The sequence below is a fragment of the Oncorhynchus tshawytscha genome, linkage group LG09 (genome assembly GCF_018296145.1).
Source record: "Oncorhynchus tshawytscha isolate Ot180627B linkage group LG09, Otsh_v2.0, whole genome shotgun sequence".
Taxonomy (NCBI): Eukaryota; Metazoa; Chordata; class Actinopteri; order Salmoniformes; family Salmonidae; genus Oncorhynchus; species Oncorhynchus tshawytscha.
In genome coordinates this window covers 23978252-24002419 of record NC_056437.1, presented here as the reverse complement: position 1 = coordinate 24002419, position 24168 = coordinate 23978252, and the positions used below count along the sequence as shown (strand labels likewise).

The following is a 24168-nucleotide window of genomic DNA, read 5'->3' as shown; positions in this document are numbered from 1 at the left end:
AGATTTCTAAAGGCCAACATCTCTTCATCTTAAGACCTGTCTCACTGTGTTATCACTCTGTCCCCATGGGTAACACTGACAGAGTCCATCTGTGCACACAGCTGTCCACACCTAACCACACCTGAGTGGTGCTCTATGGGCCCAACACCTCCCTATCAACAACTAGCTATTGTCCTCTGCCTCTGCATTAACAGTTCCATTTGAAATGTTACACATAGATGGTTTAACTTTATTGATTATTCTGAACTGTCATTATTTGGAGGGTTCCAAGTACTGCTGTCTCACTGTAATGGGCATGTAGTGTATGGGCAACATTGCACATCTGTCACATCATCCCCACGGACCACTGCAGATTGAAAAACAAAACATCATAACATTTTCTATGTGGGCGTCTTTTTAATTTCTGAATTTCTTTGTGTTTCTTATATCTCTCAATACATCTGTCTCTGAAAAGCATTTACTGTGTCAAATATTATATTTCTTAAATGTAAGGTATATTATAGACACTCCTCTTCATTATTCTTCTCTGAGCCTCAGCTGATGACTTTGTGCTTATCATCACAAAATGCTCTGTGCAAACAACAAAACAGTAGTTTCATCAAAATTAAGCAATATTTCGAGCATTTATGAAAAACAAATGTGGCACCACAGTCCATCAACTCACAATGTAAAATGACAAGTAAACGAGACAACTTCAATGTCAGAATTTGGCTTGCATAGCAAAGAAAAAAAGAAAAAAAACTGAAAATACAAAACCCATTTACAGGAAATGCAAGTCCTTACACTTTCATGAGTCAATAGTTTAACTGCAGAGATTTGTATTTTTCATTAATGTGGAGTGAGTTACTGTACATCATGTGACATGAAATAGGAGGGGCATGTGATATACAGTATATTCTTTTGGAAGGAGGGATGAAAGTAACACTGTAAAAAGAACACTGAGATGTGTGTCTGTGTGTCTGTACATCACATTTACAGCTCTGCGTTTCTCTCTGGCTCCCTCTTTCTCTCTCTTTCATCTTCCAGCCTTCTCTTTATATTCCATCCTGTAGCATTCGCAGAGGGGAAATCTCATTGCACTTATAGACAAGGTGTCCTGGGACAGGCAGCACAGGCAGCACCGACTCACAAAGACTCTGAGAGATGAAGACACACAGACAGACAAAGGTGTGAATACAGTACATCACATATAACCAACAATAAATTGCTTCACACCAACCAGAAACAATACCATTGTGTGACTACGGAGAGCCTGAATACGTACATCGTTCTCCATAGCTATGCTCGGTGCTGTTGGGAGACGGGTGGATGTTGTGTGGGTGGTCTGTGCCCGCGCCAGCCGCAGCCCTGTGGCGTGTCCTGCCCAGAGTGGCCATGTTAGAGGATCTGCCGCTCCAGGAGGCCATATGCTGCCGCTCCAGCGTTGAGACCATACACTCCTCTGGGGGGTCCGAGCCACCAGACGCCCATGACCCGTGCAGCCTTGCCCCCACACTGTGGACAGGCTCAGGGGTAGGAGAGGCCACTGAGGAGGGAGAGGAGGACATAAGGCACTGGTTAATACTGCTCCCAAGATGGGTTATACACAGTGGCCTTTGTAATTGGTTGAACATGTCACAGAGATCAGCATGGCTATATACACTGAGTGGACAAAACATTCTATAACATAGACTGACCAGGTGAGAGCCCTGAACCCTTATTGATGTCACTTATTAAATCCACTTCAATCAGTGTAGATGAAGGGGAGGAGACAGGTTAAAGAAGGATTTTTAAACCTTGTGACAATTGAGACAAGGATTGTGTATGTGTGCCATGCTCAACAGTTTCCCGTGTGTATCAAGAATGTTCCACCACCCCAAGAACATCCAGTCAACTTGACACTAACTGTGGGAAGCATTGGAGTCAACATGGGCCAGCATCCTTGTTGAACGCTTTCGACACCTTGTAGTGTCCATGCCCTGACAAATTAAGTCTGTTCTGAAAGCAAAATGAGGTTGTACAACTCAATATTAGGAAGGTTTTCTTAATGTTTTGTACACTCAATGTAGTTTGTTATAAGCCACATTCAACAAAGAGAGATACAATCCACCTTCCCCATCTCTCTCTCTGGCTGTCCTCTCTGCCCCCTCACCCCATGTCTTACCATCTGTGGGGGAGTCTCTCTGGCGGGGCAGTGTCCCAACAGTTTCTGCCTGGGGTTTGCGTCCAGTGTGTGTGGACCTCTGGTGACCGAGGCTCTGTGTACCCAGAGCACTGCTCTCTGTGGAGCCTGAGCTGACTGGTCGACCCCGCTGGGAGTAACCTTTAACTACAGGGGGCAATGGAGAAAGGACAGGGACACAGGGACAGAGAATTAGGGAGACGCACAACATAGCTAATCAGTTTAGATTAGCAAGAAATTACTGATTATCATAGCTTTTGCACTGCTAAACTATATGCTAGATAGGATTCAGTGTAGTACTAGAATGAACTCGAGTATGAAAAAAGACATGTTGTAAATCAAATTAACTGAGGAGAGGAAGATAGAGGGGGTACAAATCAGTGCAAGAAACCTTCCTAGATAAGACTGTTTGTGTGGGTACTATGGGTAAACATTTACATCTTGACAATTCAAGGTAAAGGATACAATGTGGTTATAATTCATGGCTCCCATCCTAAGTGCATTGGACTTTCTGTGTGTGTGTGTGTGTTGGCCTGGTCTTTGCGGAAGAGGAGACAATGGAGAGACCATTGTAGAGATAAGCTGATCTAGCATAGCATTCTCCCCGTAAAGGCAACACAGCAGATTACTGCACACCACCTACTTTATCACAGACACACCACAGTATATTAGCACAGTTTCCCGTGTCTCAGCCAGCACGCCATACGATCCATGATCTCCCTGACTAGGACTGAACCATGGTCTCACTCTCTCCCACAACTCAGACTAGTGCTCTACAAAAACACATCACACTTTTGACCTCTGGATATGTCCCCTCACCTTGTGCTCTCACTCTCCTCATAGCTTTTGATGTTAGACACTCTTCTGAGTCATTCGCTTTAGAGAGGCTAAAAGACTAAGTGTTTTGACAATATGGTCATAAACTTGAAATGGCATCCAGTGATTGAAAAAAAAACGTAAATTAGATATTGTGGAGAAATGATTGCTTCCATCTGAAATCAAATAACTAGCCAGTTTGACGTTTCTTTATTTAATGGAGATGGATTTCACTCATGTGTCCACACCAGATTACAATACATCTTTCCCTTTCATTCAATTCCTTGTTCAAATTAATGAGTCTGAATATCACAATATGAAAAAATCAGACAATTGGTTCTGAGTATGACACGATACGGTTGAGAAAATTGGAAATAAAAAAACTGTCAGTCGAAACTGCATAATGAGCAAGGCATTTAGTCTCCGTAAGTGGTGACTGAATAAAACCATATTGCTATTGCCAATTTTTCTCACTGCTCTCAAATCCTTTGTCATCCTGCTCGATGTAAAGACGTGTGCACCTGTCTGCACTGTGAAGAAATGAGGGGCATGATCTGAGTGTATGTATGTGGTGTGGGGGCTGTGCTTTGGCAAAGTGGGTGGGGGTTATATCGTTCCTGTTTGGCCCTGTCCGGGGGTGTCCTCGGATGGGTCCACAGTGTCTCCTGACCCCTCCTGTCTCAGCCTCCAGTATTTATGCTGCAGTAGTTTATGTGTCGGGGGGCTAGGGTCAGTTTGTTATATCTGGAGTACTTCTCCTGTCCTATTCGGTGTCCTGTGTGAATCTAAGTGTGCGTTCTCTAATTCTCTCCTTCTCTCTCTCAGAGGACCTGAGCCCTAGGACCATGCCCCAGGATTACCTGACATGATGACTCCTTGCTGTCCCCAGTCCATCTGACCGTGCTGCTGCTCCAGTTTCAACTGTTCTGCCTTATTATTATACGACCATGCTGGTCATTTATGAACATTTGAACATCTTGGCCATGTTCTGTTATAATCTCCACCCGGCACAGCCAGAAGAGGACTGGCCACCCCACATAGCCTGGTTCCTCTCTAGGTTTCTTCCTAGGTTTCGGCCTTTCTAGGGAGTTTTTCCTAGCCACCGTGCTTCTACACCTGCTTTGCTTGCTGTTTGGGGTTTTAGGCTGGGTTTCTGTACAGCACTTTGAGATATCAGCTGATGTACGAAGGGCTATATAAATACATTTGATTTGATTTGATTTGATGTGTGTGTGTGTGTGTCTCACCTGAGCCCTCATGGTTGTCCATGCTGCATCTGGCCGTGTAGTCAAAGCCACAGAGCTGATGTGACACTCCGTAGGCTTTATCCTCCTCCTCTTCCTCACATGGGATGTTGTTTCCCAGGTTGGACCCAAGCGTGCTGGACACGTACCCCATTGGAGGGACAGGGGCCATGGGCGGGTGTTGGCTGCCCTTCATATGCCTGTATAGAACATGAGGGAACATGTTATGGCGCTGAGGCTGGACACAGAGCGGTAGAGAAAGACACTAACAAACAGGAAGTAAAGGCCAAAACACAAATCCACGAACAACCAAATACCAGAGTGCAGTACTAGAGCCCCGTTCAGCATGTGTGAGTGAGTGCCTGTGTGGGAGATTGAATTAATTATTTTCCATGTGCAGCGCGCAGCGATTGCTTTGGCTAGTTCTGCGGTGCTCGTGCTCGCACTAACACAATGAACTGGTAATTGTCTGGGTGAAGGGAGAAGAATGGCAGGCTAGGCAGGGCTGTCAGTAACATGTCTGTTATCTCCCCCACAGCTGTCCCCTCTGAAGCCTCGCCCCACGCCTCGCCCCACGCCTAGCCCTACTATGGATGAGACACCCATGTAATTAGCAGCTCTTGTTCCTGTTGTCAAAGCAGCGCGCTAGGCCAAACCCCATCATTACCACCTCAACACGTTTTCCTACTGACATGACAAGTTTCCCAATGAGGTGTAATCAATGAAGGGCTGTTTTTATATTTTGCAGGAAACATGAAACCAGGGGATAGGATGACATACCTAAATACCACACTGATATGAAACACTCAAAAAAACTGGCTATTGATATACAAAAGCATCCAGATCAATTGGAGAGAATGACATCTCATTCATCCACAGCACAAAGCAGAAATTGCAGGGTAAATGTCTCATGATTGAAATATCATAGGCAATTTAGTCTAACAAGTACCTGGGGCAATTCAAAAGAACACAAAGTACAGTACTTAGTTTCATTTCATAGTGGAAAGTGGATACATAATACACTGAAAACATGTAGCAAGCACAATTGTTGTATCATATCATGATATACGGATACATAGAAAGTAGTCTCTCTCACCAGACTCAGACTTGAGAAGAGACTAGAAAGAAAGTAGTCTCTCTCGCCAAACTCAGATTTGAGAAGAGACTACATGGAAAGTAGTCTCTCTCACCAGACTAAGACTCGAGAAGAGACTACATGGAAAGCAGTCTCTCTCACCAGACTAAGACTCGAGAAGAGACTAGGTAGAAAGTAAAGAGGTATAATAATTTTTTTAAATAAAGACATTGACAGATCCACAGTAAATTCTCTCCTGCTCACCACGTCTGTTTGGCCACTTGGTACTGGTAGGCTCTGGTCAGCTCATCCAGGTGGGCCTGCAGCATGGACTGCATCTCCTCGTGGTGGGTGGAGCTAAGGGAGGAGGATGACGGTTGGCTGTAGGGAGCTGCTGCCGGGGAGGAAGCCACTCCCCTGAGGGGCGGGGTGGGCACTCGCTCCTCCTCCATATCGTCGTCCAATCCCTGGTGGAGGTACGTCTGAACGGGAAGGGGCGGGGCCCAGCTGTCGCTGTCATACCTGCAACATGAACTACAATGTGAGTAATTTGAACTGAAACCGTATCCTGCACTTCTCTGTGGATGTGTGTGTTTAAGGTGTTTAGAATTGTGTTACTGCTAGTGCTCTCAGTGTTGTACGCTTAGCTCACAGACAAATACAATTGTTTTTCTACTGGTTTGTATTTTGCCAGACCATTAAAAACATTGTTATCTGATGTTCTATCTCTCAGCAGAGGGAGAGAGGGAATTACACACATTTGCTGCTGTTTGTAATTACAAATCCACTGGCAGGGATGGGATGGGGAGATCAAATTACAAGATCTAACCACATGCTGTTTTGTCATAAGTGGTGGTTTAACCAGCCAAAGCTGCATGAAACGGGCTGCAAGAGATGTGTTCACACCCCAATGTTTTCTCACTGCCATCCTTCCAAAAAATGCCTGTGACAAAAACAGTGTATTTTTCTTGTAATAACCAAGCAGAGTAATGAAGGTTTCCTCAGTATGACTAGTACAGGCACCGGCAGAGGGAGCTTACTACTCCATGTAGCAACCTCCTGCTCGTCTGTGCTTAGCGCTCTCCTTGAGTGTACACAAGCACGCATGCACACACACACACACACACACACAAACACACACACACACACACACACACACACACACACACACACACACACACACACACACACACACACACACACACACACACACACACACACACACACACACACACACACACACACACACAAACACACACACACAGCTAGAGATATAGGTAGGTTCATGGAGAGAGAGAGCCACGCTGGTTACAGCCAATTAGGAGAGGGTTTGCTTTCCTCTCAGTGGTTCACAGACATACCTCAGATCCCTTATAGACAAGAGAGGCTGCATGTGTTCCTTGTCATTATTTCACTTCCTGTGTAGCATCATGATATGATGTGTATAGGTATATGTATAGACGTGTGTCCAGACAGAGAGAATATTATCTTACCCTCCTCCATGGTTCTCTGGGGGGTAGTGGTCCACCTCGGTGCCTGGCAGAGGGTGCATGGGTGGGGGAGGCAGGGGCATGTTGACCCAACAGGACCCATTGGATTTGGAGGTCTTTGTCCCACCCTTTGACTTCTTTTTCTTGCCGCCCTTTCCACCTGAGGAGGAAAGAGAGAGAAAAATACAGAGAAGAGAGGGAAGGGAAGTCAGAGATTGATAGTTTATCGTATCAGCCTGGTCTCTGCCTCACAATACGGCGATATCCCTATAGCCCTCAAGCTGTGGGTTTTAATGAGCTGATACTATTCCCCATTGGGTTCAAACACACACACATACACACACACTGCTGCTTGGAAAGCTATTTTATCATCACCTGGGCTTTCTCCCTCTCTTTCTCCCCCACCTGGCTCTCATTATTTCTCTCCTCTCAGTGTGCTGACGGAGCACTAAGACTTTTCCTCTATGTTGACATTTCTTAAAGAGGCGTAGAGACCTGGGGCCCGGGGCTACAGGCTGGCTTCCTCCCTTCGTCTGTTCTCTCTTTTCCTCTTCCTCTCAGTTCCTTATCTCTCTCAGGTAACCAGCATTCAGCTGAGCATACAGCCCAGAGCACATAAGAGAATGGACGTCCGACCAACAGACAGAGAGCCTGAGACCTTCTCAACAATACGCCTCCACTCCGCACAGCCAAGCTAATTGTATATCCACGGGTCAAAACACAAAGGAATCCCTGCCTCTGCTAATCAAATTAATCCAAAGAAATGTGCCTTAATTCTCTGACATTTCTAGGGTAGAAAAATTCCTGAGGCTGAGGAGTAAAAATCGACATGAGGAGAGAGGAGCGATTAACAACAATATCCTCAGGGTCCATTTTCAATGAAAATGTAAATATAACATTCCCCTCTCTCTGCTGCCCCCCTCTCGCTCCCTCTCTCCCTCTCTTTAATATGTTTTTACACAGTCCCCCCCTCCCTCCCCCCTCCCCCCCCTCCCTCCCTCCCCAAGGTGGCAGGTAGCCTAGTGGCTAAAATCTGTCAATGTGCCCTTGAGCAAGGCACTTAACCCTAATTGTTCCTGTACTGTAAGTCGCTCTGGATAAGACCGTCTGCTAAAATGTCAACTAAACATGCTGCTCTTTTCCAATCAATCTACTGAAAATAATCTCTTCTTCTATTGTTTCTATTGACTCTGTTCTTTCTTTATCTCTCTTTCTCTACTCCTATTGTTATTCCAAAAAGGCATCTAATAAATGCTAAGCTTCACTCTGTGACTGACCATCCAGCCGATGCTACAATTTCGGGAGATCTGTTGCTATGCTTTAGAGCACGCTCCTTCGGGGCACACACGTAGGCACACATTCAAAACCACACAGCCCTACCCTGCCCATCCCCTCCCTGTGTTTCCCCAGTGTTGCTGTTGCGTACCGTTGCAGGGGCGTCCATCGGTCATTGAGTAGCCCAGGTTGGCTATTTCCTGCTGGGCTCGAAGGGAAGCCTTCCAGCGAGGGTCTGGTCTGTCCACAGCCAGCTCATGGAAGCTGTTGGAATGCAGGATCTGAGTTGTGGCATAGGGGGTGGCCTGGCTGCCCCGTGCTGGGCTGCTGTAGCCTGCCTTGCCTGTGAAGTCTATACTGCTGTATATGGCACCATCAGACAGCATGGTACCTGTCTTTTCACCCGCTCCAGAGGGCAGCACGCCTGAGATGAGCGAGACAGCAGGGAACAGACAGAGATTCATGGAGAGATAAAGTTACCAATCTTTAAGGTCAGTGTGTAACACATTATCACTCCCTGCTGCTCCAGTGTTAGGCTCTCTGGATTAGTTAAACTGATATCAAATGAACTGAGATGAATCCAAGTGATTAGCTAGCAGAATAATTATCATGTTGTCATGCAATGCCTTGTAGGGGCCCTACGCTGTGACACAGGGAAAGGGCCTGTCACACAAGGCTGACCTTCAGCTTTACCCACAGGAGCCCCAGGCCTCTCATCAGCCTGGTGGGAGTTAAATGAGCTACAGGAAAATGGCACCAATACACACATAGCATCAGCCACACACACAAGTACACAGACATAAACACTCATCACCACAAGCCCACATCTATTATTAGGAGTTCAAGCTAACGAAGCTGGTGAAAACCTATTGAATTTGCTGCTGTGGGTTATTATTATTCTGCTTATGGATAAAGTTCTAACAATGCAATTTTTTCCAGAAAATTACTTAAAATAACATGGCCGTTACTGACCAATAAGCATTTAATTGTTCGTGGTCTGGCACATAAATCAGTCACATGATATTCCTATTGTAATAATACTTGGTACACATGTTCCAAACACTCTGAAGAACAACACAGTGGAGCTATTTTTATTTAACTAGGCAAGTCAGTTAAGAACAAATTCTATATTTACAATGACGGCCTACCGGGGAACAGTGGGTTAACTGCCTTGTTCAGGGGCAGAACGACAGATTTTTAACTTGTCAGCTTGGGGATTTGATCTAGCAAACTTTCAGTTACTGGCCCAACGTTCTAACCACTAGAGTACCTACCAGCTATAACAGGAACATGTTTATATATCTTAATCTTTTTAACTCAGAGTGATGAAATTTTGCACATATGCTCAAGGATATGCGCATAGCTAACCTGTAAAGTATGGTTCAGTTTGTCCGCATGGTGATGCTGTTGGACAGGAAAAACCATTCAGGCAAGCTCATTGGCTCATAGCGGCCATATTGTTTCAGCTAGGGTCCTGGAAAATATTGCGTTTGAAGATATGCATCCATACATGCTATATACCATACTACTTTAAAGTAGTCAACATCATTAAAAATAGTCCAAAATACAGTGCCTTCAGAAAGTATTCATAGCCCTTGACTTTTTCCACATTTTGTTATGTTACAGCCTTATTCTAAAGTGGATTAAATAAAACATTTCCCTTGTCAATCTACACACAATACCCCATAATGACAAAGTGAAAACAGGTTTTTAAACATTTTTGTAAATGTATCAAAACTTTTAAAAAGAGATACCTTATTTACATAAGTATTCACACCACATGCTATGAGACTCGAAATTAACCTCTAGAAATTGTTTTATACCCTTCTTATACCCCAGATATATGCCTCATCACAATTCTACAGATCAATTGACATTTCCTAAGACTTCATGGTATAGTTTCTGCTCTGACGTGCACTGTAAACTGTGGGAACGTATATACTGTAGACAGGTCTGTTTCTGTCTAAATCATGACCAAACAATTGAATTGGCCACTGGTGGACTCCAATCAAGTTGTAGTGACATCTCAATAATGATCAAAGGAATTGGATGCACCTGAACTAAATTTGGAGTGTCATAGCAAAGGGGTGTGAATACTTATGTAAATTCAATTTTTGTATTTCATTTTCAAGAAATTTGCCAAAAAAATGTAAAAACATGTTTTCCCTTTGTCATTATGGGGTTTGTGTGTAGATGGGTGAGAAAAAAAAGCATATTTAAGCCATTTTGAATTCAGGCTGTAACACAACAAAATGTGGAATAAGTCAGGGGGTATGAATACTTTCTGAAGGCACTATATATCGAAGCATACTGCATGAACAGTTTGATTTTGAGTTCTGATATTTGAGTTCTGATATTTGGCAAGCATGGTAAGGATGAGTAAGGATAAGTAGCTCATCATCCTAGGGTGATGTGTCCAATTTGCCCCTATGGTGTCGCTATGGGGCCAGTGTGTGAGTATGTGCGTGTGTGTGTGTGTGTTTGACTGTGGATTTATGTATGTGTGTAAAACGTTTCATTGTGAAACACTATTTATACACCCGATGCACCTCTTCAGGTACTACTAACACTTTTGCCCTCTTATAACAACTTCTCAACTCACTTCAACATTTATCAACAATGAATAACAGTATGTCCCTCTCGCTCTCTGTCTCTCGCTCTACCGCACCTGCTGTCTTGAAATCTGAATTCTCGACTATGAAAAGCCAACTGACATTTACTCCTGAGGTGCTGACCTGTTGCACCCTCTATAACTACTGTTATTATTATTTGACCCTGTTGGTCATCTATGAACATTTGAACAACTTGAAGAACAATATGGCCTTAATGGAAATGTACTCTTATAATCTCCACCGGTCACAGCCAGAAGAGGACTGGCCACCCCTCAGAGCCTGGCACCTCTCTAGGTTTCTTCATAGGTTCCTGCTTTTCTAGGGAGTTTTACCTAGCCACCTTGCTTCTATATCTGCATTGCTTACTCTTTGGGTTCTAAGCTGGGTTTCTGTTTAAGCACTTTGTGACATCTGCTGAGGTAAAAAGGGCTTCATAAATACATTTGATTGATTGACCTAGCTTGAACCCTGGCGATGCTGCTTGCAGGTTTAATTATTACTATTATTATTATTACTATAGCCAGTATGAAAGTGTATTGAACCAATCATGCACAGACAGAAGAAACACATACACACTCTCATCAAAGTTATTTTTTCCCCAGTTTTTTAAAGCCAATAGTGATGAGATACTTAGCATGATCCAGAGAGACTGAAAGTCCGAAGTGTGTGTGACAGCCTGTCAGTGTGCCTGCTGAAGTATACCCTCCACACTGAATAATGCATGCCGCTCATATATTAACATCCTCTCACTCTGGGCACATGACCTCTGACCTCTGGCCTCACTGTGGGGCTATGGTGTGGCCATGGCATAGAGTGACACCGTGGTCAGCTGGGAGGGTCTGGGTCAGCCCTCTCTCAACCTCCATTCTCTAGTTCCCTGGGTTTGGTTTTGTTTGACCAGTGGTGATACCTCTGTGTTCTTACCTCCTCTGCCAAAGTGTCCTCGTTCCTTGGTACCTTCTAAGCCCCCATTTGCTGGCAGGCTGGTGGAGGGCCAGGAGTCAGCCATCCAGGGGAATCCTGGGTCACCGGCTTTCAGCAGACCAGGATGACTGTTTTTAGAAAGATATAGAGAGGAGAGGGAGGGAGGGAGAAAGAAGGGATACATAGAGAGAATGGGAAAGAGAGGAGGGAATTGAGATTGTTATTAGACAAACCTCTGGTGCTGTCTGAATCCCAGCAATATTATTCATTTTCTAACATGTTGTTATACCGACTACTTCAACAACACATTGTTGTGGAACCTCATTCAGCATATCTGCTCCTCTGGAGCAGCCTGGAGCAGAGGCAACAATAAACAAGCAAACAGAGAGACATAAAAAACTGACAAGTCCACAAATCAGTGCTGGGCTTTAGCGCCCCTAACACCCCCTGGAGAAACGGACCAGGACTAAATGCACAGACATTAAATCAGTTTTAGAGCCCAGCACTACAGAAATTTCCATTTTAAATGTAGAATCATGGAGGGCCTTCTGGCGGTTAGTCTGCCAGCCCGGGGAAGTTGGGTAGTGTCTCCATAGCAACACACACGGCAACAGTCATAGGATGGTTTGGTGAAACCACCCCTCCCATATTGCACAGGAAATTGGCAATTTCACTCCATTGTCTGAAATAAATACAGAAATATTTGTATTTTGTTAGTAAGAGTTGAATAAGGAACAGATGTAGGATCTTAATTTGACCTGTATTGTCACAGCAAAATAATCCTGCAGCAACAGGATTTTAACCTTTAGTGTCGCTTGATTAGTTAGGTTAGGATGCCATGGTCGGTGGTTAGCTGGTCAAAATGAGGCTACATGAAAAGTGGAATACTGTTAATATAATGTGTTTGTGTGGGTTTTCAGTGAATTTATGTAACTCGCGAAGCTCATCTGCATTTCCTGCGGCTCAAGAAAATTCTCAGCAACAACAGAGTGATCAAATTAAGATCATATACTGTATTTTTCACAATTTTATATCCGTGCTTTTACCCTATTACCTTATCTAGCTGTTGGTTTAAAGAGAGGCTTCAGTCACATGCCTCACATGCCTTTGTTTGCATTTGGTTAATTAATGCAGTAGTCCACAAATGCATTTCCCTGTGAGCCAAGCCTGCCAAGCGCTCAGGGAATTGTACACATCTGACTTGTGATGGCTTTAAAGGTGTTTAAACAAGTATAGGAGTAATTTCCATAAAAATCACACAGGCGTGTTCACACAAATTTACACAGACACACACATTGAATAATACACACACACACGTGCGTGCACACACGCACACACATAGACGAATACAGTGAATTCGGAAAGTATTCAGACCACTTGACTTTTTCCATACTTTGTTATGTTACAGTTTTTTTCTAAAATTGATTCAATAAATAAAAATCCTCAGCAATCTAAACACAATACCCCATAATGACAAACTGAAAACAGGTTTTTCGAATTGTTTGTACATTTATTATTATTTTTTAACAGAAATAACTTATTTACATAAGTATTCAGACCCTTTGCAATGAGACTCGAAATTGAGCTCAGGTGCAACCTGTTTCCATTGATCATCCTTGAGATGGTTCTACAACTTTATTGGAGTCCACCTGTGGTAAATTCAATTGATTGGACATGATTTGGAAAGGTACACACCTGTCTATATAAGGTCCCAGTTGACAGTGCATGTCAGAGCAAAAACCAAGCAATGAGGTCAAAGGACTTGTCCGTAGAGCTCTGAGACAGGATTGTGTCGAGGCACAGATCTGGGGAAGGGTACCATTGATGGAGGCCACTGTGTTTTTGGGGACCTTCAGTGCTGCAGAGATGTGTTGGTACCCTTCACCAGATCGATCGGGACAAGTCTCTGAATGTCCTTCAGTGGCCCAGCCAGAGCCCGGACTTGAACCCGATCGAACATCTCTGGAGAGACCTGAAAATAGCTGTGCAGCAAGGCTCCCCATTCAACCTGACAGAGCTTGAGAGGATCTATAGAGAATAATGGGAGAAACTCCCCAAATACAGGTATGCCAAGCTTGTAGCGTCATACCCAAGAACACTCAAGGCTGTAATCGCTACCAAAGGTGCTTCAACCAAGTAAAGGGTCTGAAGAATTATGTAAATGTGATATTTCAGTTTTTTTATTTTCATAATGTATATATTTTTTTTAATTAACTTGATTTTGCTTTGTCATTATGGGGTATTGTGTGTAGATTGATGAGGAACATATTTGTTTATACATTTTAAAATAAGCCTGTATGTAAGCTAACAAAATGTGGAAAAAGTCAAGGGGTATGATTACTCTCGCAAACACACACTTGTGGACACAGGCAACACAACACAGTTTATTTTTAGTGTATTTTTTTGCTATATTTGTTTCAGCTCAGGACTGCATCTGCCTGCTCAGGTGTGACAAAGTAGAGAGAAAGAGAGGAAATAGAAAAAACACAAGACAACAGAGAGGGAGAGGACAACCCTGATCCATAGCTGCTGGGGGAGCTCTCTTCATATTCTCACTGAATCAGTGCCCAATGCTATTCAGCCAATGATATTCAGAGCTAGGTATCTCTCTGCTCTGTAAGACACACCACACTAGACTAGCTGTAGAAGACAGGGGTGATCTGCATTCTTATACTGCCAGTGTCTGTAAGCATTAATATTAATTTCACTGCACCTGCGATAACATCTGCAAAACTGTGGATGCGGCCAATAAACTTTGATTTGATCTGTCTGCCTGCAGGCCTGCCTGGGGTTCAGTGGGACTGTGGAGTCTCCTCTCCGGCCCCTCTCTCCTGGGTCATTATCACTGTACATCGTTACATATGCTTGCATTCTGAAGGCGTGCCGTGAGCCTCGCGGTAGCCTGTCTGTCGACTGGCAAATTCATCACCCCCATGGAAACGCCGCCACCGGCACCTCTGCACAGGATGAACGAGCCAATAAAAAAAACCTGCTCTGCATGCATTAATCGTTTTTGATCATTTCACGGGAGTGATTGATGACTCACACAATCGATACATCAACGCACGTGTTGCACCAGGATGAATAAGCGGAGGAGCGTTGGAACATATAAGAAGTTCATTCATTTTCCAATGACTTTGTGCCCTCCATGAAGGTTGATGAAGTACCATCATCACACCAACATCTATGTCGTTCCACAAGGGATGTACCATCACTTCTAATGTTTATTTGTTACTGTAAAGCCCATGGAATGACAATGTGTTTGAGTGTTGGGAGGGTTGAGTGACTTAATAAGGATTTTGATTGTATTATGTAAAGGTTTTAGAGGTGTGGTCCTCACCTTCCATTTCCAATCAGGCCTCTGTCTCGTTGGAATGTCACTGTGGTCCAACCAGAGAGAGATGGCAGGAAGTAGAGAGAGAGAGGGGGAATCATTTTAATCAGAAGAGTCCTTTGTTAAGATTGAATATGTTTCAAGCTGTTATATATTTTTCTCATATATATTCTCAAAATATATTCTAGGCCAATATCCAAAGTTAGGTGACAAGACAGGACGAATGGTCAATACCTGCACGGGTAAAGGTGAAGGACTGAACTGCAAAACAAAAAGACAGAGAGTGTGTGTGTGTTAAAAGCCTGTCGACACTCGACACCGTCGATGTAACATCAGCATAAACAAACATGAACACAACCACAGACGTAAAAAAATATGCAAACACCATCCTTTCGACGATGGTAGTCACATTTTGATCAGGAAAAATGTGACAAAGAATAACTAGAGTATGGAGGTTGGCTGGATGAGAAATACAAAGCAGGCAGGAGAAAGGAGACAGAAACATTTAACTGGATATTGGAGATACATTTGCTCTGAGATGAACAGCGATGGTGAATAAAGTAAATCACTATTGAATTAGATAATCAACATGGTTTCCACACCAGCCACTGAAGCATGGTGATAGCAATACACATTATAATGAGAATAGTCCACAGCTACATGCTACCCACCCATCCCCCAGAAGGCCAATCAAAAAATACGCATACCTAAATCTGGAAAATGCATTTACGGCTAATGTGTGAACATGGGTCACGGTTCCATAATGAAAGGGAATGTGAATTACTTATTTGAATTGAGTGTATTTGAGTTTTAAGGTGCAGTGTTGATGGGATTGTGTTTATAGCCGATGCATATAGGTGCACAATGGATTAAAGCAAATAGGACTTATTTCCGTCTGAGCTGAACATCTCTACCTTTGTTCTGCATTAAATGATATACCATCGAGCCAAAACAGCTCTGTCTCTCACCTCTGGGATTCCACTTATCCACGCTAGACACGTCCTCTAAAGGCAGTTGGGAAAGCTAGTCTACACTGTAATGTGTTTGCATAGTGTGTCTGATCTCTGTTGATATTACTCAGGCCTGTGTCTATAACAGTATATAGTGGTTCTGACCTGCATAGTTGCTGAGGCCCTTCCTCTTCTTCCTCCTACAGTACAGCCAGGCGCTGAAGCCCATGAGGACGATCCAGCAGGCCCCTCCCAGCCCAGCGATGAAGGCTGGCTGCTTCACCACGTCTGAGATGCTGTTGTTGCCCTCCGCCCCCGTCATCACATCACGCAGCTCTGCACCTGGGGACAGACAGGAGGGGACAGGGGACACCCATCGGATTGACAGCATGGCATCTGGTGGATGGATAGTGCTATGTTGTCCACTAGACCTAAACCAGTCAACAGCTAACATCTTTCAAAATGGTTTAAAATCAATGTTTATCAATAGGTAATAACAAAATCTACTATATAATCTAAAAACAATAAACTCTGTACGAAAGGTACAATCACGTTACAGTTATTTTCTAGGTTTAAAACAATACAACACCATGAAACACTATAGATAAATAATATCAAATAAAAAAACACACCATCGAAACCATAAAAAAACTGCAATATGTAGGCAGAGTGTTCATCAACTCAGCAGTGCTCTCATCAATTTGAGCTCCGAGACGGGAGATTGACAGAGCAGCTCAGACAGAGTTTGATTTTCTGCTGCAGCTACTGTGCTGTGAAATTAGATTCACAGTCTCCAGCTTGAGCAGGAGCCCCAGCCCCAGTCATTAAGCCTCAGTCCACAGGCCTCTGTTTGCCTGTCTCTGGCCGTTGAGGATATTTCCCCCACACATCAGTCAAAAGTCACGGATGAAGAGCATCTGGCCTGGTTCTGCTACTGATTTTAGGCCTATATACTCAGCGCATCCCTCAGCAGTTTGATAAGATGTGATTGGATGATAAACCCACCCCAATAACACTGTCTACCATTTTTAGCGACAGCCACACAGATATCGAGGATTATTATTATGGCTAACAGCTCTCGACACACTGTTACTGGACACTACACTAAATTAAACGCTATTGATTTCCTGATAGATCGCTATGTATGTAGCCAGCCTTACAGAAGTCACTGAACCCCTCGTTTCAAACCGTACACATGTGATCTCCGACAATGCAGAATTTATTTTTTCCCAAGTGTGATAAATTGATCAATCATTCTTCCAGACCGCCTGCCTGTGAATCAGATTAGGGTTCCCTGCTATTATGTGGGTTGCTTCAGACCCTGTGCCCTGTGTGTTTATGTGTTACCTATGATAATAGGCTGGGGCTCGCTCTTCACTCCCACCCCCGAGCTGGTGCCTGCCGCCACCTCCACACGGTACTGCACCCCCGCCTGCAGACCCCCCACCACCACCGAACGGATAGCCGCATCCACCGTCTTATTCACATGGAAATGGGTCTCGTTTGCCAGGCACCAGATCTAACACACACACACACACACAGGGACAGGGACAGGAATTTGTGGTGAGAGACAGCGTATTGGCACAGGTAAACAGTGTAATAAAATGCTTACTAGCAAGCTTTCTCAATAGGGCAATGTAGACATTTCTTGTAATATTTATACACAATAAAAATACAGTGAACCTGTATACCAGAGCATTTATTCTCAATAAGACAACTGTATCTTATACAGATTGCTGCTCCCTACCTTGTACTCCTGGATGATGCCGTTCTGGTGTTCTGTGGGAGGGGGGTCCCAGGACACACTGATGGAGGTGCTGTTATGGTTCCCCACTGTCAGCACTGTCACCTGCTGAGGAGGAGCGCTGGGTGCTGCATGGGGAGAAGGCACAACAAAACACATCAACATAAATATTACCACATACCGATATTCTCATTCCAACAGAAAACTGCTGCTGCTGGCTGCCGTTGTGGTTTAACTGAGCACAACAGAGAGCACTGCCTTGATTTATATGAAAATTGTTCAGTGAGGCAGGCTTTCTCTGTAGCAGCAGCAAAGCCCAGTGCCACTGCTTTAATAACATTTGTTAAAGCCCAATGCCACTGCTTTAATAACATTTGTTAAAGCCCAATGCCACTGCTTTAATAACATTTGTTAAAGCCCAGTGCCACTGCTTTAATAACATTTGTTAAAGCCCAATGCCACTGCTTTAATAACATTTGTTAAAGCCCAATGCCACTGCTTTAATAACATTTGTTAAAGCCCAATGCCACAGCTTTAATAACATTTGTTAAAGCCCAATGCCACTGCTTTAATAACATTTGTTAAAGCCCAATGCCACTGCTTTAATTACATTTGTTAAAGCCCAGTGCCACTGCTTTAATAACATTTGTTAAAGCCCAATGCCACTGCTTTAATAACATTTGTTAAAGCCCAGTGCCACTGCTTTAATAACATTTGTTAAAGCCCAATGCCACTGCTTTAATAACATTTGTTAAAGCCCAATGCCACTGCTTTAATAACATTTGTTAAAGCCCAATGCCACTGCTTTAATAACATTTGTTAAAGCCCAATGCCACAGCTTTAATAACATTTGTTAAAGCCCAGTGCCACTGCTTTAATAACATTTGTTAAAGCCCAATGCCACTGCTTTAATAACATTTGTTAAAGCCCAATGCCACTGCTTTAATAACATTTGTTAAAGCCCAATGCCACTGCTTTAATAACATTTGTTAAAGCCCAATGCCACTGCTTTAATAACATTTGTTAAAGCCCAATGCCACTGCTTTAATAACATTTGTTAAAGCCCAATGCCACTGCTTTAATAACATTTGTTAAAGCCCAATGCCACTGCTTTAATAACATTTGTTAAAGCCCAATGCCACTGCTTTAATAACATTTGTTAAAGCCCAATGCCACTGCTTTAATAACATTTGTTAAAGCCCAGTGCCACTGCTTTAATAACATTTGTTAAAGCCCAATGCCACTGCTTTAATAACATTTGTTAAAGCCCAGTGCCACTGCTTTAATAACATTTGTTAAAGCCCAATGCCACTGCTTTAATAACATTTGTTAAAGCCCAGTGCCACTGCTTTAATAACATTTGTTAAAGCCCAATGCCACTGCTTTAATAACATTTGTTAAAGCCCAATGCCACTGCTTTAATAACATTTGTTAAAGCCCAGTGCCACTGCTTTAATAACATTTGTTAAAGCCAACATGTGTTAAAGCAGCAGCATTGTGCTTTGCTGCTTGGGAGAGCCACCACTCTCTACACTTCATGCTTCCAGACTCTCTCTCTCTTTTTCTTCCTCTCTCCAAACTTCATCCATACAGTATACTTCAATCTTGCTTTTTCTAATTTCTCATTCTTTTTCCTCTCTTTTAAAGTTGCAACAGAGTAACAAAGTAGCAGAGGTCTCTTGGTGCCTTCATAGGTTTAGGGGAATCAACTATAACAGTCCATCTAATAGAACAGCCAATTAGAACCTCTAATGCTACACAATACTATTGGCCTTCATATTAATGGATCACGGCCAACACACGCAGTCACACACTAGCACTTGGACGCTAAAGATGTGCATATCTGAGCTAAATGAAAGCACTCCATTCTGGTGTACAGTAATGAAGGAGATGCTAGTAAGTCCATTAGCTCTGTGATGTATCGCCGGTAGAAATATGACCCGAGGTGTTTCATGTAATGTGCTAAGTGACACTATGGCAACCCCAAGGCCAATCGTTTGAGATCTAGAAACACTCTTTATCCCCTGTGTGGGCAGACAGACCACTCAGACCCTTCACTTTCAAAAGCTGTATGGGGATTCAAACAGCTAGCAGACACCTGCAGGCTAACAGCATGGCTATGGGATCGCTTAACACATGGGCCTATTGTTTCTATAGTGTTGGAGGTTCATTATTATTAATTCATTCAGAACACTACAGTAACTTCATACTTTGAACTACCACCTCTGTATGCCCGAGGTACAACTCATTCAAATCCGATTGGTTGGATGGGAAAACTCAGGACTAAACTCAATTGAGAAGCCACAAGTTCTATAATGGCATTATACAGTCTGTGAAAGAACCATGTGAATCAGCTACTGGATCAACCTGGACTCAGTGGTAGACATAACATAGTAAACAAAAATCCGGGACACTCATATGATATATTACGTTTGGTATGGTATGTATTAATTTGTCATCGTTCATTTTGTATGATATATTAAGAGTTACAATTTGTATGATATGTTACAAATTGCAGTTTGTTGTAGCTAACGTTAGTTAGGTGGCTAGGTGGCTAACACAAACGTTAGCTAGGTGGCTAATGTTAACTAGGCTAGGGTGAAGGTTAGGGTTTTATTTTTCACATGCGCTGAATACTGCTGGTGTAGACTTAACTGTGAAATGCTTGCCTACAAGCCCTTCCCAAATGATGTGGAGTTTAAAATAGTAACACAAGATGAATAAAATAAAATACACAAGAATGGATCTATATACAGGGAGTACCAGTAACAAATCAATGTGCAGGGAGGGGAATGAGGTATTTGAGGTAGATACATGAAGGCTAGCGAGGGACAAACTGAACATTCCCAGAGCAGGGGACGTGGAGAACAGCTACTGTGTGGGCCTAATTATGTTAATGTACACAAGGAATAAAAAGCAACCCAATTAATCAACCGTTCACAGAGAGCTGAATCGTAACCTGAGACACCTGTGTAACTTGAGCTTCTGTTCAAATCCCTGACTGACATCAATGTTTCATTTAACTTTAGTAACTTTTCATGTATGCATGTATATGATGGAAAAGGGGGAGAGGTGGCAAGACAGAGAGAGAGAAAAGAAAGAAAGAAAGATAGAAAGAAAGAAAGAAAGAAAGAAAGAAAGAAAGAAAGAAAGAAAGAAAGAAAGAAAGAAAGAAAGAAAGAAAGAAAGAAAGAAAGAAAGAGAAGGGGTGGAGGGAGGTAAAATCATAAAGTCACAGCATGAATGCTGTATGCAACAGGGGCATGGCAGGTGACAGCAGGTGTCCAGGGAGAGTAGAGAGAGGGACAGGGAGAGGTGCAGGGAGAGAAGCAGGAAAAGGGTTGAGCTGGTGTCACAGGAAACAGCCCCCCCCTCTCTCTTGAGTGTGTCTGTTTGCAGAGAGAGTGTGTTTGTGTGTAATGACATTCTGTATCAGCTTCTAGGTACAGTATGTGGCCATTACCTGATGTAGCAAACAAGTAGCATTTATGTCAAATAATTTCAGGAGTTTCTGACAGTGAAAATAATACCTCCTACACAGTTGGCAATATCTGTTGCGTCACTACACATATTGAGTCGGTAAAGGTCCTTTACCTTCCTCCAAGGTGCGTGCTGTCATTGATTCACTGTCTGCTCCCTGGAACTCGTTGAAATACGGACGGACTTTTATCTCGTAGACAACACCCTTCTTCAGGCCAGACAGAGCCACGTCTCTCTCTGAGGAGACCTTCACGTCCTGCACCTGCCAGGCCCCCGGGGAGGGCAGGCCTGACGTCTGCCTGTACAGAACACGATAGCCCTGGATAAACTGAGAAGGTTTCTCAACCTGAAGGAGAGAAAAGGCAGGAGAAGAGGCAGACGTATATATTGCAGATTTTTTTAAGGGAATTTTCAATAATAATTTAAGAAAATGTATTCTTCAACATTAGCTAAATCATATCAACTTTGATTCATAGTAACTACTTCCTGCCCATTTAAATACACCACAATCCATCCAAACCAGCAAAACAGAGAGCTACGAAGCTCTTACACCCTGACAGAGTGGATTAAAACCACACGTTATCCTTTTCTGTAAACAAATCGCGTTACTATGGCGGGGGAAAGCTGCAGTGGTGGGGTCTGGGGATGGAGTGTGTAACATAACTCACAGTAATGGCTTGTTAACAGGGGCAGAAGCAAGCAAAAGCTTTTACAGGGCAAATAAAGCAGCTGTTTACCGTCAGTCCAGTCCAGATAAATCATGGAAACGTGCTGCTGATGCTCTGCCTCTACGGTTGCCTGCTTGCATTTCATTTAACGATGTGATTGGTGAATCTAAAAGCTTTATGATCGCCCGCCCCCACACTCTCTCTTTCCCCTCCCCTCCCTGACCTGTAGTGGAACTGCTTGATCTATCTAGATGCAGCCATAGCGGCAGTAAATATCATAAACAAGCCCATTCTGTTTAGTTTTCCCTTGTCTTATAGGACAGGTATGCTAGGGTATGTTAGGAGAAGAGTTTTGCTTGACAATAACCTACGCTTATTCTGAGATTTAATCTGGCCTGTGTTACAATGTAATTACATACTAGAAATATTATCATGTAATGTTATTAACTAGTGTACCTGTCATAGGTGTGTGTACTGGGAGTAGAGTCAGGTGCAGGAGAGCAGAGTTGTGAACAGGCGAACACTTTATTTAGGCAGGAGAAACCAACAGACGGATGCCACTGTGTCGAAACCTCCAGCCAATGCAAAAGTGCAAACGCGCAAACAGTCACAGTAATATTGTATAAACACAATAACATACCTCATGAAATAAAACACGGAATAAACGCATACCAGTAAAGCCTGTCAACACAGACACGTAACACAAAACAACCTCACACAAAGACATGAGGGGGAACAGAGGAATAAATACATGTTGTGTGATTGGGGAATAAAAACCAGGTGTGCAGGGAAAAAGACAAAACAAATGGATAAATGAAAAATGGAGCGGCGATGGCTAGAAAGCCGGTGACGTCGACCGCCGAACGCCGCCCGAACAAGGAGAGGGGCCGACTTTGGCGGAAGTCGTGACAGTACCATCTGCTAAACAAAACAATGGTGACAACTATGTAGGCTGTGTGTAGTGGTTATGTAGTGGTTATGTTATGAAGGGTTCCCCAGAAAGTTTTTTTTGCCTGGTCACAGACAACTGACGTGTTGTACACTGAAGTCCACATGCGAAGGGACAAGGTTAGAGGAGGAGAGCGCATAGATGCGAGAAGGAATTCTACAACAAGCTAAACGATCATGCTGTTTGTATGTGGCTGCTATGAAAGTGAACTGTTTTTGCATATGATCAGGGGTGTATTCATTCCACCGATAATATTACACCCTACATCAGCTAGAGTGTGCAAGGCGGTATTGAATGTGTCACTGTTTGTCACCTAGATTACTAAAAGTGTTCTCTCTACCTGTGCACTTAAGATGTAAACTTTAAATCATATGCTAGGTTGTAGCAACCTAATGATAGGTATAGGGAAAATTTGAATATCTTGTAGTAAGTAGCCTTTTTACATCGATTTTACATTGAGCTGGGTTTAATCATACCAATGTTATTTGTCACATGTGCCAAATACAACAGGTGTAGACCTTCCCGTAAAATGCTTACTTACAAGACCTTAACCAACAATGCAGTTCAAGAAATAGAGTTAAGAAAATATTTACTAAATAAACTAAATTAAAATTTCATAAATCAAAAAGTAACACAATAAATGTACATGACAATAACAAGGCTATATACACGGGGTAACCGTGTACAGGTTAATCGAGGTCATTTGCAAAGTGACTATGCATAGATAATAAACAGCAAGTAACAGCAGTGTAAAAACAAAAGAGGGGAGGGGGTTCAATGTAAATAGTCCGGGTGGCCATTTGATTAGAACATGAATGACAGTCATCCGTTATGCTGTAATAGAAAAAAATGCTCATCAAATTTTAAAAAATTGTCCACCCTCATCCTAAATGTCACCGACCGCCACTGATGTATGTGTACTTGTGTGAGGAATGGAAGAGCCTCTGTCATTAAGCAGTGCTCTCCAGAAGGCAGAAGGGAAATATTAATAACCTCCAGATAAAGAGCTGACTGCAAACCTCATCCAAAAGAGAGAACACAACATGTTGCCGTTAATGGTGATCTATTTGTCTCAGTGAGAAACATTTGTCTTAATTCCTGCGTCACCCCAAACAATCACAGATTGATGGAACACCAGCTGTCCTTGGACTCCACGTCCACCCGTCTCAGACACTCGCACTGTGTGTGTGTGAGCACACGTGTGTGTTTATGCATGTGTGTGTGCTAACTGAGAACAGACAGTGGGTGACACAGCATTTATGTGTGAAAAACTAAACTCAAACTGTGTATGAAGCTTGGAGATAAGCAAAGGCTTGGAACTGGCTCTGTTCCTGAACGATCCTAACGCTGTACAAGGCTCATCTCTCTCGCTACTCAGCTCTTCAGGTTCTATACTGCCTGTTTGATTCAGTGAGAATAATAACTCACCACTGAGACAAAGCATCC

The 24168-nt window shown here is 43.2% G+C and overlaps 1 protein-coding gene and 1 long non-coding RNA gene across 5 annotated transcripts in view; one reads left to right on the top strand and one right to left on the bottom strand.

The window, feature by feature from the left end:
- Positions 1 to 604: 604 nt before the first annotated feature.
- LOC112257613 (roundabout homolog 2-like) overlaps positions 605 to 24168 on the bottom strand; it is a 150705-nt gene continuing 127141 nt past the window's right edge. For 2 of the 4 annotated variants that reach the window (XM_042326691.1, XM_042326692.1), the window contains 14 exons: positions 21220 to 21451; positions 17629 to 17753; positions 17229 to 17400; positions 16047 to 16223; positions 15166 to 15192; positions 14938 to 14977; positions 11598 to 11725; positions 8213 to 8485; positions 6790 to 6946; positions 5561 to 5818; positions 4225 to 4421; positions 2144 to 2308; positions 1265 to 1525; positions 605 to 1136 (listed from right to left, as the gene is read on the bottom strand). In XM_042326691.1, coding sequence (XP_042182625.1) covers positions 1135 to 1136; positions 1265 to 1525; positions 2144 to 2308; positions 4225 to 4421; positions 5561 to 5818; positions 6790 to 6946; positions 8213 to 8485; positions 11598 to 11725; positions 14938 to 14977; positions 15166 to 15192; positions 16047 to 16223; positions 17229 to 17400; positions 17629 to 17753; positions 21220 to 21451 — 2214 coding nt within the window. In that variant the 3' untranslated portion in view covers positions 605 to 1134. The remainder of the gene's footprint in view (positions 1137 to 1264; positions 1526 to 2143; positions 2309 to 4224; positions 4422 to 5560; positions 5819 to 6789; positions 6947 to 8212; positions 8486 to 11597; positions 11726 to 14937; positions 14978 to 15165; positions 15193 to 16046; positions 16224 to 17228; positions 17401 to 17628; positions 17754 to 21219; positions 21452 to 24168) is intronic. The other 2 variants (XM_042326693.1, XM_042326694.1) reach the window with 1 other exon arrangement.
- Positions 5726 to 17567, top strand: LOC121847151. The gene is made up of 2 exons (XR_006084052.1): positions 5726 to 5837; positions 16088 to 17567. It is a non-coding gene; the product is annotated as an uncharacterized LOC121847151 (long non-coding RNA).